This window comes from Procambarus clarkii, chromosome 25, assembly GCF_040958095.1.
Source record: "Procambarus clarkii isolate CNS0578487 chromosome 25, FALCON_Pclarkii_2.0, whole genome shotgun sequence".
Lineage (NCBI taxonomy): Eukaryota > Metazoa > Arthropoda > Malacostraca > Decapoda > Cambaridae > Procambarus > Procambarus clarkii.
The window spans coordinates 35314329-35328662 of record NC_091174.1 but is presented as its reverse complement, the minus strand read 5'-3'; the positions used below and the strand labels follow the sequence as shown (position 1 = coordinate 35328662).

The 14334-nt window shown below is 45.6% G+C and overlaps 1 protein-coding gene across 1 annotated transcript in view; it reads left to right on the top strand.

The window, feature by feature from the left end:
- LOC138368663 (neuronal growth regulator 1-like) overlaps positions 1-14334 on the top strand; it is a 257376-nt gene that overhangs the window by 224101 nt on the left and 18941 nt on the right. Inside the window, exon 3 of the mRNA XM_069331386.1 lies at positions 7820-8001. Coding sequence (XP_069187487.1) covers positions 7820-8001 — 182 coding nt within the window. The remainder of the gene's footprint in view (positions 1-7819; positions 8002-14334) is intronic.

Genomic DNA, 14334 nt, shown 5'->3' with positions numbered 1-14334 from the left:
TTCCTGCTCTGCCTCGACCTCCTCCTCCTCCTCCTCCTTGATCTTCTCCTCCTTCCTCCTTGATCTCCTCCTCCTCCTTCCTCCTTGATCTCCTCCTCCTCCTTCCTCCTCAACATCATTCTCCTTCCTCCTCGACCTCATCCTTCTACCTGGAATTTTTCCTCCTTCCTCCTTGACCTCTTCCTCCTCGACCTTCTCCTTCCACCTCTTTCTCGACCTCCGTCTCCGCGACCTTCCTATCTTTCCATCTCTTCCTTCCTCTTCGACCTCCTACTCCTTTCTTCTTGCTCTTCTCCTTAACAACCTCCTCCTTCCTTTTCGCCTTCGTCCTCGCCCTCCTCCTCCTCCTTCCTCCTCGCCCTCCTCCTCCTTCCTCATCGCCCTCCTCCTCCTTCCTCCTCGCCCTCTTCTTTCCTCCTCCTCCTTCCTCCTCGCCCTCCTCCTCCTTCCTCCTTGCTCTCCTCCTCCTTCCTCCTCGCCCTCCTCCTCCTTCCTCCTTGCTCTCCTCCTCCTTCCTCCTCGCCCTCCTCCTCCCAATCTTCCTCCTTCCTCCTCGCTCTCCTCCTCCTCCTTCCTCCACGCCTTCCTCCTCACCCTCCTCCTTTCTCCTCGCCCTCCTTCCTCCTCGCCCTCCTCCTCACTTTCCTTCTCCTCCTTCCTCCTCGCCCTCCTTCCTCCTCGCCCTCCTCCTTCCTCCTCGCCCTCCTCCTCCTTCCTCCTCGCCCTCCTCCTCCTTCCTCCTTGCCCGCCTCCTTTCTCCTCGCCCTCCTTCCTCCTCGCCCTCCTCCTCACTTTCCTTCTCCTCCTTCCTCCTCGCCCTCCTTCCTCCTCGCCCTCCTCCTTCCTCCTCGCCCTCCTCCTCCTTCCTCCTCACTTTCCTTCTCCTCCTTCCTCCTCGCCCTCCTCCTCCTCCCTCCTCGCTCTCCTCCTCCTTCCTCCATGCCCTCCTTCTCCTTCCTCCTCGCTCTCCTCCCTCCTCCTTCCTTCTCACTCTCCTCCTCCTTCTTCCTCCTCGACCTCCTCCTCCTTCTTCTTCGCCCTCCTCCTCCTTCCTCCTCGACCTCCTCCTCCTTCTTCGCCCTCCTCCTTCTTCCTCCTCAACCTCCTCCTCCTTCTTCCTCCTCAACCTCCTCCTCCTTCCTCGCCCTCCTCCTCCTTCTTCCTCGCCCTCCTCCTCTTTGCCCGCCTCCATTCTCCTCGCCCTCCTCCTTCCTCCTCGCCCTCCTCCTCTTTCCTCCTCGCTCTCCTCCCTCCTCCTCCTCCTTCCTCTTCGCCCTCCTCCTTCCTCCTTGACCTCCTCGTTTCGCCTCGACCTCATCCTCTTACCTGGAAGTCTTCCTCCTCGCTCTCCTCCTCGCCCTCCTCCTCCTTCCTCCTCGCCCTCCACCTCCTTCCTCTTCGCCCTCCTCCTTCCTCGCCCTCCTCCTACCTCCTCGCCCTCCTCCTCCTTCTTCCTCGCCCTCCTCCTCCTTCCTCCTCGCCCTCCTCCTTCCTCCTCGCCCTCCTCCTTCCTCCTCCTTCCTCCTCGTCCTCCTCGCCCTCTTCCTTCCTCCTCGCCCTCCTATTCCTTCCTTCCCGCCCTCCTCCTCGCTCTCCTCCTTCCTTTTCGCCCTCCTACTCTGCCTTCCTCCTCCTCCTTCCTCCACCTCCTTCCTCCTCGCCCTCCTCCTTGCCCTCCTCCTTCATCCTCGCTCTCCTCCTTCCTCTTCGCCCTCCTACTCCTCCTTCCTCCTCCTCATTCCTCCTTGTTCTCCTCCTCCTTCCTTGACGCCCTCCTGCTCCTCGCTCTCTTCCTTGCCCCCCTTCTTCCTCGACCTCCTCCTCCTTCCTTCTCGCCCTCCTCCTTCCTTCTCGCCCTCCTTTTTACTCCTGTTCCGCGTCCTCCCTCTCCCTCCTCGCACTTCTCTTCCTCCTTCCTCCTCGCTCTACTCCTCCTCTTTCCTCCTCGTCTTCCTCCTTCCTATTCGCCCTTCTCCTCCCCCTTACTCCTAGCTCTCCTCCTCGCCCTCCTCCTTCCTCACTCTCCTCCTCGCCCTCCTCCTTCCTCACTCTCCTCCTTCCTCCTCGCCCTCCTCCTTCCTGCTCCTTCCTCCTCCTTCGACCTTGCGCTCCTCCTCCTCGCTCTCTTCCTCCTCCTCCTCGCCCTCCTCGTCCTTCCTTCTCACACTCGTCCTCCTCCTCCTTCCTCGTCGCCTTCCTCCTCCTCCTTCCTCCTCACTCTCCTCCTCCTCCTTCCTCCTCGCCCTCCTCCTCCTTCCTCCTTACCCTCCTCCTCCTTCCTTCTCGTCGCCCTCCTCCTTCCTCCTCGACCTCCTCCTTTCACCTCGACCTCATCCTCTTACCTGGAATTCTTCCTCCTTCCTCCTTACCCTCCTCCTCCTTCCTCCTCCTCCTCCTCCTTCCTCCTCCTCCTCCTCCTTCCTCCTCGCCCTCCTCCTCCTTCCTCCTCACCCTCCTCCTCCTTCCTTCTCGCCCTCCTCCTCCTTCCTCCTCACCCTCCTCCTCCTTCCTTCTCGCCCTCCTCCCTCCTCATCGCCCTTTTCCTTCCTTCCTCACTCTCCTCCTCCTCCTTCCTCCCTCCTCGCCCTCCTCCTTGCTCTTCGCCCTCCTACTCCTCCTCGCCTTCCTCCTTGCCCTCCTTCTTCCTCCTCGGCCTACACCTCCTTCCTCCTCGCCCTCCTCCTCCTTCCTCCTCTCTCCTCCTTTCCCTCCTCCTCCTCCTTCCTCCTTGTTATCCTGCCTCCTCCTCGCACTCCTCCTTTTACCTGGAATTCTTTCTTCTTCCTCCTCTCTCCTCCTTTCCCTCCTCCTCCTCCTTCCTCCTCGTTCTCCTCCCTCCTCCTCGCACTCCTCCTCCTCCTTCCTCCTCTTACCTGGAATTCTTCCTTCTTGCTCTCCTCCTCCTGCTCCTCCTCGGCCCCTTCTTCCTCCTCGACCTCCTATTCCTTCCTTCTCGTCCTCCTCCTCGCTCTTCTCCTTCTTCCTCGCCCTCTTCCTCCTTCCTCCTCCTCCTCTTCCTCCTTCCTCCTTGCTCGCCTCCTCCTCCTTCCTCCTCGCCTTCCTCCTCCTCCTTCCTCCTTTCTCATCGACCTCACCCTCTTACCTGGAATTCTTCCTCCTTCCTCTTCGCTTTCTTTCTCTTCCTCCTTCCTCCTCATTCCTCCTCGACCTCCTATTCCTTCTTTCTCGCCCTCCTCCTTGCTCTCCTCCGTCTTTTTCCTGGCCCTCTTCCTCCTTCCTCCTCGTTCTTCTCCTCTTTTCTCCTCCTCCTTCCTCTTCGCCCTCCTACTCCTCCTTTCTCCTTGTCCTCCTCCTCCTTCCTCCTTGCTCTCCTCCTCCTTCCTCGTCGCCCTCCTGCTCCTCGACCTCCTACTCCTTCCTTCTCGCCCACTTCCTTCCTCCTCGTCCTCCTCCTTCGTCCTCACCCTCCTCCTCCTTCCTCCTCCTCCTTCCTACTCACCTTCCTCCTCCTCCTTCCTTCTTGCCCTTCTTCTACCTGCACTTTCTTCCTCCTCGGCCTCCTCCTCCTTTCTCCTTGCCCTTCTTCTCCTTCCTCGCCCTCCTCCTTCCTCCTCGCCCTTCTCCTCCTTCCTTCTCGCTCTCCTCCTTACTCCTCACCTGCCTCCTCCTCTCTCTCCCTGCTCCTCCTCCTTCCTCCTCGCTCTCCTCCTCTTTTTCCTCCTTGCTCTTCTCCCTCCTCCTTCCTCCTCGACCTATTATTCCTTCCTTCTCGCCCTCCTCCTCGATCTCCTTCTTCTTCCTCGAAGAAGGAAGGAGATCGAAGACTCCCCCCCTACTCCACACTCCCTCCATGCCGGCTCCGTCATCAACAAGCAAACTACCATTCCCAGCTTGCCTGCTTCTGATTGGTGACTCGCCGACTGCACACCTGCACCTCTGCACCTCAGCGCCCTCTACAAGTCGATGTCTGGGCTTGAACCAGCCATTGAAGTCAGAATATCCTTGTGCTCTCAAGCCGTGAACAACTAACTGATATACACTATCAGGTGGATGTTTCTCAGCTAGCGCTATATTCTCAGCACCTGTTTAATCACTTTGTCTCTATATTGTAGAGTAACGTCATCCCTATTCTTCATTTATGTTATAAGTTTTTTACTTGTTTGTTTGCACTGTACATAGCCAAAAGATTGTCTTTGTTTTTAATTTGTTTTCTATATTAATTAAAGTTTCATTGTTCATACTATGTGTTTTGCGTGTCTTCCCTTACTTTACCACAGACAAACAGCCAAGCAGTCTATCTTTTTTTTGTAAAAGTGACTAGGCATTGACACTAGCCATTAGGAGGACTGCCGAACATCTACACTCCTACACTTTCCCGTCACATTTAATGGGGGCCTGTCCTAGGAGCTTCACTCAGGTACTAGTACCAGAACATCAATTTGTGGTAAGTGTACTTGGCTTTGATACAGTTGCTTTTCATTTTTTCATTACTTTTAATATTTATATGGTGCTGTGTGTATTGTGCATTCCGAGAGTAGCATATGGTGAGTGTTGGATAACTTTGGATTACGTGGTGACTGAAGGCCTCAGTCATTCTCTTAATTGGTCATCCCTCCCTCAGTGATATTACTCGTGTTTTCCACCTTTTGTCCCTAGAATATTTCTCAATCTCAGACAGATCATCATTTTGGGTACCCTGGTACTTTGGTTTGTCTTCGAGTCAAAGCACCCTATCTTCTGCAATCCGACCAAAGGAGGATAAGAGGGCCATAGTTCCTCTAGCACGGACTACGTTGCTGAGTTGGGACCTCAGCAGCAGTTCTCGTCACCAGTTGACACTCGCACTCCTACACGTCGGTCAGAGATGATGATATTTACTTAGGTAGGGAATTAGCTTTCTTTTTTTCAGAGCACAAAGTTCGCTAATTCTGTAAGTATCATATTTCATTTAGTGGGAAAACCCTTGCTTCTGTCCTATAGAGACTCGGCAAGGTATGCCTACATTCTTGGACTACCTTATTCACTTTTGGAACAATTAAATGTTTCATTTGTTTTAGAAACTCAGTTTCACTTATTTATTAGGATTTTCTTGCCCTTATTCTCTTACACTGAGTACCGGGTACAAGATTTCCTGTGCTTTTGATTGACTAATCATTTACCATACTAAAATTAACATTAATTGTTAACAGGATAGTTACCATTTGCCACGTTATCCTGTTACTGACACTTCCATATGACAAGTATTCGTTGTACATTTATTTGCTATTTTTAACCATGTTTCATCTCCAAGCTTTTCGTAATGATCCAGCAGGTGAAATAGGGAACTTAAGTCGTGCCAAGAGGACTGAATTACAAACTCTTGCACACGAGTATCAACTAGATGTTTCCCATGGAGCCAACAAAAATGAATTGCACAATTTAATATTGGATCACCTCTTAAATGAAGGGAAGATTGACTCTGAAACTCACGAAAATTATTCTATTGCAGATAGACATGCTTTGACAACTATAAAACTCAAGCTCGAACTTGCAAAGATCGAGCGGGAGCAACAAAAAGAAGCCCTCCAACAACAAAAGGAAGTTCTACAAATGAGGGAAAGAGAGGCTGCAATCAGGAAAGAAAAGCAAGAAAGAGAGGCTGCAATCAGGAAAGAAAAGCAAGAAAGAGAGGCAAGAAAGAGAGGCTGCAATCAGGAAAGAAGAGCAAGAAAGAGAGGCGGCCCTAAGGAATGAAGAGGCTGCCATAAAGAAAGAACAAATAGAAAGAGAGATGGCCCTCAAAGAACGAGAGGCTGCCCTACTCCGTGAGCGTGAGCGAGAACAGCTTGAAGCAAGAACACGTGACCTGGAAATCCAACGGAAGTACAGTAAACAGCAAGCTGATAGTGCTCTCGAATACCGGCGACAAGCACTAGCGTTGGAAGCTACACACACCACACTCAGCGCCAACAAGCTACAGCTAATCTTCCTGTAAGTTTCAATGTCTCCCATGCAAGTAAGTTAATGCCACCATTCGTTGAGACAGAGATTGATGTATTTTTCACCACTTTTGAGACCCTAGCTAAAAAACTTAGCTGGCCTGCAGATCAATGGTCTACCCTTCTCGGAGTGCATCTCACAGGTAGAGCTGCAGTTACTCTCAGTACCTTAGGGTCTGAGAATGACTACCAGACCCTGAAGCAAGCAGTTTTGGACGCCTACCTTCTCTTCACCGAAAGCTACAGACGAAAATTCCGTGATAATCTAAAGGCAAGTACCACCACCTTTCTAGAATGTGTCAATACCAAGAAAAGATATTTCATTAAATGACTGGAAGCAGCACATGTCTCTACATTTTTAGAGTTCGTCAACCTCATGTTAGTTGAGGAATTCTTGAGACGTGTTCCCCCTTCCGTTCATTTATATTTAGCAGACAAAGAAGAAACCGACTACATCAGATGTGCAAAGTCAGCTGACACCTACAGCCTCATCCACCGGCTAACGCCACCTCCCAGTAAGAAGTCTTGGTACAGTTATGATAAAGTGAGTGCCGATCATGCGAGCTCTCAATTGTATTGTAAGTATTGCAAATTCTATGGACATTCCATAGATAGATGTGGGAAGGCCCAATACAAAAGCAATGAATCTACTAAACCCAAACCGACTCCTCCTAAGTCCGGTAAGCCTGTGATGAATGTTGGTGTTCCTGTTAATAATCTTTCTCTCTTCAGCAAACACCTGTATCCTGGAACTGTCTCTACCAACAGTACAGATTCGGAGAGACATTTCAAATTGAAGATCTTGAGGGACACAGCGGCTCTTCAGTCAATAATATTGAAATCAGCTGTGCCTTACATCACCTACACCGGGAAAACTGTCCTTATCACTGACCTCACTGCTACCACTCTGTATCCACTCGCCAGAGTCCACCTGGATTGTCCTTTTGTGACCAGTGAAGTCCAAATCGCCATCAGGTAAAAGCCTTTTCCCTTGTCTGCAGTGCAACTTCTCCTGGATACAAATGTCCATGGAGATTCAGAATGGAAACAATTATAGTTGAACATGCAGAGGAGTGTAAGAATCTGTGGTGAGAGTGATGGACACAGCCTTGACAACTATACTTCAGAGAATGTAAACATGTAAACATTGAGAAAGTAAGACAACAAAAAGTCTTCAGAATCTTTCACACCGCTATTGAGCAACATTTACAATTTATATAAATTATTTTAGGGAATAATACATACATTTTATATTTAAACATGATATTAGTGTTTAGTTAAATGCATAAGGAATCAAATTGTGTTAAAAAGAGCGATTTTTAGAAAATTTAGAAAACTACTTTTTCTGATCATAGAATAACTAAATGTATTTTGAAGGTTTCATTCAGGCATTAAATATCATTCACAATTAATTAATAAATTTTACAAAAAACACCATAAATTTTATATTTAAACATGTAAAAACTATATGTAATACATTAGGAACAAAATAGTTGTAGAAAAACAATTTATTATAAAACCTTTGTGTTTGGATTTTTGGATTAAAAGTTTCTCAAAGGCTCTCCTGCGCCATTCTCAATTCAAGTCATTCCTACGCCTATGGGAAGAGATAGATGAAAGTTTTCTATACGATTTGTGTTTGCTGGGTGTTGAGACAGTCACATGTGAGATTGGTCACTGGTGAGGCTGGTCACTTGTGAGACTGGTCACTGTTGAGACAGTCACTTGTGAGACTGGTCACAGGTGAGACTGGTCACTGGTGAGATTAGTCACTGTTGAGACTGGTCACTGTTGAGACACAGAAGAGTAAGGGGAGACATGATCAATACCTACAAAATCTCAACACCATCTCTCTTAAAGTTCCATCTCTTTCCTTGCAGATATTGGAGCATCAGTGGGGGAGAGTGGTGGTGTGGCGGCTACGGGTCTCCGCTCTCTGGAGGGGCCGGGGTTCGAACCCGTGGAGCCGTACTTTGACCTGGAGGAGTCTGCCAATCTGACCGCTCTGTTGGGCAACACGGCTGTTCTTAACTGTCGGGTTAAGAATATTGGCGGCAAGACGGTGGGTGTTTGTGTTGATCTGTTGTCTGTCTGTCTGTCTCTGTCTGTCTCTGTCACTCTCTCTCTGTCAGTCTGTCTGTCTGTCTGTCTGTCTGTCTCTCTCTCTCTCTCTCTCTCTCTCTCTCTCTCTCTCTCTCTCTCTCTCTCTCTCTCTCTCTATATATATATATATATATATATATATATATATATATATATATATATATATATATGAATATATATATATATATATATATATATATATATATATATATATATATATATATATATATATATATATATATATATATATATATATATATATATATATGTCGTACCTAGTAGCCAGAACTCACTTTTTGGCCTACTATTCAAGGCCCGATTTGCCTAATAAGCCAAGTTTTCCTGAATTAATATATTTTTTCTAATTTTTTTCTTATGAAATGATAAAGCTACCCATTTCATTATGTATGAGGTCAATTTTTTTTTAATGGAGTTAAAATTAACGTAGATATATGACCGAACCTAACCAACCCTACCTAACCTAACCTAACCTATCTTCATAGGTTAGGTTTGGTTAGGTAGCCGAAAAAGTTAGGTTAGGTTAGGTTAGGTAGGTTAGGTAGTCGAAAAACAAATAATTCATGAAAACTTGGCTTATTAGGCAAATCGGGCCTTGCATAGTAGGCTGAGAAGTGCGTTCTGGCTACTAGGTACGACATATATATATATATATATATATATATATATATATATATATATATATATATATATATATATATATATATATATGTCGTACCTAGTAGCCAGAACGCACTTATCAGCCTACTATGCAAGGCCCGATTTGCCTAATAAGCCAAGTTTTCATGAATTAGTTGTTTTTCGACTACCTAACCTACCTAACATAACCTAACCTAACTTTTTCGGCTACCTAACCAAACCTAACCTATAGAGATAGGTTAGGTTAGGTTAGGTAGGGTTGGTTAGGTTCGGTCATATATCTACGTTAATTTTAACTCCAATAAAAAAATTTTTACCTCATACATAATGAAATGGGTAGCTTTATCATTTCATAAGAAAAAAATTAGAAAAAATATATTAATTCAGGAAAACTTGGCTTATTAGGCAAATCGGGCCTTGAATAGTAGGCCAAAAAGTGAGTTCTGGCTACTAGGTACGACATATATATATATATATATATATATATATATATATATATATGGCACAACTCTCCTAAACACGAGAGTTAAGTATACAACTTTAGAACACTTTCCCACCAGGAGACTCGAACCCTAGCCAGCACAGAAGCCTTCCAGCAACTGGCATAACAGGTACGCCTTAACCCGCTCCACCACCAGCTCAGACCCTTAAAAGAGATGGTAATTTCGGAGTATTTAAATACACCAAAGATCACCACCTCCCAAGAGCACTAGAGCAAGTGAGGGGTCATTTAGACGTTAATTTCATCAAGTCCCTGTTAATATGGGAAGACACAGTGTCTATGCTTAAGGCACAACTCTCCTAAACACGAGAGTTAAGTATACAACTTTAGAACACTTTCCCACCAGGAGACTCGAACCCTAGCCAGCACAGAAGCCTTCCAGCAACTGGCATAACAGGTACGCCTTAACCCGCTCCACCACCAGCTCAGACCCTTAAAAGAGATGGTAATTTCGGAGTATTTAAATACACCAAAGATCACCACCTCCCAAGAGCACTAGAGCAAGTGAGGGGTCATTTAGACGTTAATTTCATCAAGTCCCTGTTAATATGGGAAGACACAGTGTCTATGCTTAAGGCACAACTCTCCTAAACACGAGAGTTAAGGGTCTGAGCTGGTGGTGGAGCGGGTTAAGGCGTACCTGTTATGCCAGTTGCTGGAAGGCTTCTGTGCTGGCTAGGGTTCGAGTCTCCTGGTGGGAAAGTGTTCTAAAGTTGTATACTTAACTCTCGTGTTTAGGAGAGTTGTGCCTTAAGCATAGACACTGTGTCTTCCCATATTAACAGGGACTTGATGAAATTAACGTCTAAATGACCCCTCACTTGCTCTAGTGCTCTTGGGAGGTGGTGATCTTTGGTGTATTTAAATACTCCGAAATTACCATCTCTTTTAAGGGTCTGAGCTGGTGGTGGAGCGGGTTAAGGCGTACCTGTTATGCCAGTTGCTGGAAGGCTTCTGTGCTGGCTAGGGTTCGAGTCTCCTGGTGGGAAAGTGTTCTAAAGTTGTATACTTAACTCTCGTGTTTAGGAGAGTTGTGCCTTAAGCATAGACACTGTGTCTTCCCATATTAACAGGGACTTGATGAAATTAACGTCTAAATGACCCCTCACTTGCTCTAGTGCTCTTGGGAGGTGGTGATCTTTGGTGTATTTAAATACTCCGAAATTACCATCTCTTTTAAGGGTCTGAGCTGGTGGTGGAGCGGGTTAAGGCGTACCTGTTATGCCAGTTGCTGGAAGGCTTCTGTGCTGGCTAGGGTTCGAGTCTCCTGGTGGGAAAGTGTTCTAAAGTTGTATATATATATATATATATATATATATATATATATATATATATATAATATACATATATATATAATATACATATATATATTTCATTGAATATGACCGCATATTCTGTATTTAATATTTTCTGGTTTAGGGCTTCTATCCCTCTAACTATTTTCTTAGCATCAGGGCTTAATTGAAATAGGAGTTCTCAAAAACTCATTTTCGTACTATTAAGGTAAAGAAAAGAAGTGATTTACTATAGAGTGTATTCTTACCCAGGACCAACGGGACCTCTTAAATCTTGGTCTAAATTGCCAATTCTTATCTAAACCAAAGATGCATCAAAAACGCCTGGAAATCGAAATGCTTCTGGACGATATCCATAAGCTAGAAGACAACAAAAAAGTCATCACCACTGACAAACTTCAAACTGAACTACTCGCAGAAGCAGGGAAAAAACGAGGAACATATTCATCTACAATCTTAACCCCACGACTCAAAGAAGCAGCGAAACAACTAAAAAATCTGAAAGACGTAACAATAAGAAAAGCCGACAAAACAGCAGCATATGTATTGATTCCTACCCATGAATACATGAACAAAATTAGCGACATCCTTAGTGACGACTCCAAATTTCAACGAATCACGAGGAACCCCATAGAAGACCTTAAGCGGAAAGTAAACAGAACAATTACAGCAATCAACGCAAAGAAAGGTAGTGTGCATTTCAATAAACTTCAAGGCGACTATGGCTTTGGATATGCCTACGGCAATGTTAAGACACATAAACCAGGTAACCCACTACGCCCTATAATCAGCCAAATACCAACCCCAACTTATCACCTGGCAAAGAAACTCAATGAACTCCTAACTCCATACACTCCAAGTAAGTTTAGTCTACAATCATCAGCAGATTTCCTAGAATTGATCAAATCTACCCAGCCCGATGGAATCATCGCTTCCCTGGACGTTGAATCCCTATTTACCAACGTCCCAGTCGACACAACCATAGGAATGATACTGGACAGAGTATACAGAGACGAGAGCACCCCCAAATTAGACATACCTGAGCCACACTTGAAAAGTCTTCTCGAAGCATGTACAAAGGAAGCCCCTTTCATCAGTCCACAAGGAGACATGTATTTACAAATAGACGGAGTAGAATGAGCTCCCCCTTAGGAGTTTTATTTGCTAATTTTTATATGGGAACCATCAAAGACAGGGTCTTCAGTAGCAGACAAAAACCAACTGTATACTGCCGTTATGTAGATGACATATTCGTAATAGTAAAAGACTCAGATGAACTAATTGACCTAAATAGACACCTAGAGAGAGAGTCAGTACTCCGATTTACACATGAAAATAGTGAAAATAACAGTCTGCCATTCCTGGATGTACTAATAACAAAAACAGGAACCTCTTTAAGCACCAACGTATATACCAAGCCCACCAACATAGGATTATGCCTGAACGGTAGAAGTGAGTGCCCCCAAAGATACAAAGCCAGTGTTCTCAATGCTTATATTCTTCGAGCACTTACCCACTGCTCTGAATGGAGCAACGTGAGTAGAGAGTTTGAAAGAGTAACTCAGGTATTGGTGAACAACGGATATAGCAACGCGGAAATAAACGTTGCTATAAGAAGACACTTGGACCGTTGGTATAATTCAGAACCTAGAACAGAAACCACAACACCCCCAATAAAATTATATTACAAATCAACCATGCACAGTGAACATATAAAAGAGGAAAGAATAATGAAAGAAATAATCCGTAAAGGAGTAAAAAGCACTACTCCTAACCAAAACATAAACCTGATAATATTCTACAAAACCAAGAAGACTTCCGAACTCCTTATCAAAAACAGCCCGAAGCCGACGGAGAACCCTCTACAGCAGTCAAGCGTTGTATACATGTACATTTGCCCCCACAAAGGATGTAACCTTCAATGTAAGTACATAGGTATGACGTCGACCAAGCTGACGAGGCGTTTGACATGCCATCTTCAATCCGGTGCCCCTAGGAATCACATGAGACAAGCCCATGACATTATTCTAACAAGAGAAATGTTGAACAAGAATACCTGCATAATAGACAAAACCCAAGATGCAAGAAGATTACAAATTCTTGAGGCAATTCACATAAGAATAGAGTGACCTACCATGAACACCCAAATCACGGAACTATTTACTCTACCCACCATGAGAGTAAGGACAAGACAAGAACATATCGATGCCAACACAGAAGACAATGTCCAACATAATAGGCCAATTACACTGGATTAATCTTTGTGTTTAGATAGGAGCTGCCTCGTATGGGCCAATAAGCCTTCTGCAGCCTCTATGTTTCATCTCACATTTATCCCTTATGTATCCCCCCATGTTTTCACCTTTATTGTATTATCACCTGACCCAGTGCGGGTATAAAATCAACTAGTATTGTAAGATCTGTTCACTTGAGAATGAACCATGGAGGTTCGAAACGTTGTGCAAATTATATAAATAAGTGTAATACACTCTATAGTAAATCACTTCTTTTCTTCACCTTAATAGTATGAAAATGAGTTTGGAGAACTCCTATTTCAATTAAGCCCTGATGCTAAGAAAATAGTTACAGGGATAGAAGCCCTAAACCAGAAAATAATAAATACAGAATATGCGGTCATATTCAATGAAACATGTTTGAAAGAAAACCTGCTGCCAGTATACACCAATATATATATATATATATATATATATATATATATATATATATATATATAACTGAAAACTCACACCCCAAGAAGTGACTCGAACCCATACTCCCAGAAGCAATGCAACTGGTATGTACAAGACGCCTTAATCCACTTGACCATCACGACCGGACAAAATGAGGTGATAGCCGAGGCTATTTGAACCACCCCACCGCCGGCACTCGGATAGTAATCTTGGGCATAGCATTTTACCAAATCACCTCATTCTTTGGGGCACACATGAGGAACACAAATGCGAACAAGCCTGAATGGTCCCCAGGACAATATGCAACTGAAAACTCACACCCCAGAAGTGACTCGAAACTATACTCCCAGAAGCAATGCAACTGGTATGTACAAGACGCCTTAATCCACTTGACCATCACGACCGGACAAAATGAGGTGATAGCCGAGGCTATTTGAACCACCCCACCGCCGGCACTGGGATAGTAATCTTGGGCATAGCATTTTACCAAATCACCTCATTCTTTGGGGCACACGTGAGGAACACAAATGCGAACAAGCCTGAATGGTCCCCAGGACAATATGCAACTGAAAACTCACACCCCAGAAGTGACTCGAACCCATACTCCCAGAAGCAATGCAACTGGTATGTACAAGACGCCTTAATCCACTTGACCATCACGACCGGACAAAATGAGGTGATAGCCGAGGCTATTTGAACCACCCCACCGCCGGCACTCGGATAGTAATCTTGGGCATAGCATTTTACCAAATCACCTCATTCTTTGGGGCACACGTGAGGAACACAAATGCGAACAAGCCTGAATGGTCCCCAGGACAATATGCAACTGAAAACTCACACCCCAGAAGTGACTCGAACCCATACTCCCAGAAGCAATGCAACTGGTATGTACAAGACGCCTTAATCCACTTGACCATCACGACCGGACAAAATGAGGTGATAGCCGAGGCTATTTGAACCACCCCACCGCCGGCACTCGGATAGTAATCTTGGGCATAGCATTTTACCAAATCACCTCATTCTTTGGGGCACACGTGAGGAACACAAATGCGAACAAGCCTGAATGGTCCCCAGGACAATATGCAACTGAAAACTCACACCCCAGAAGTGACTCGAACCCATACTCCCAGAAGCAATGCAACTGATAT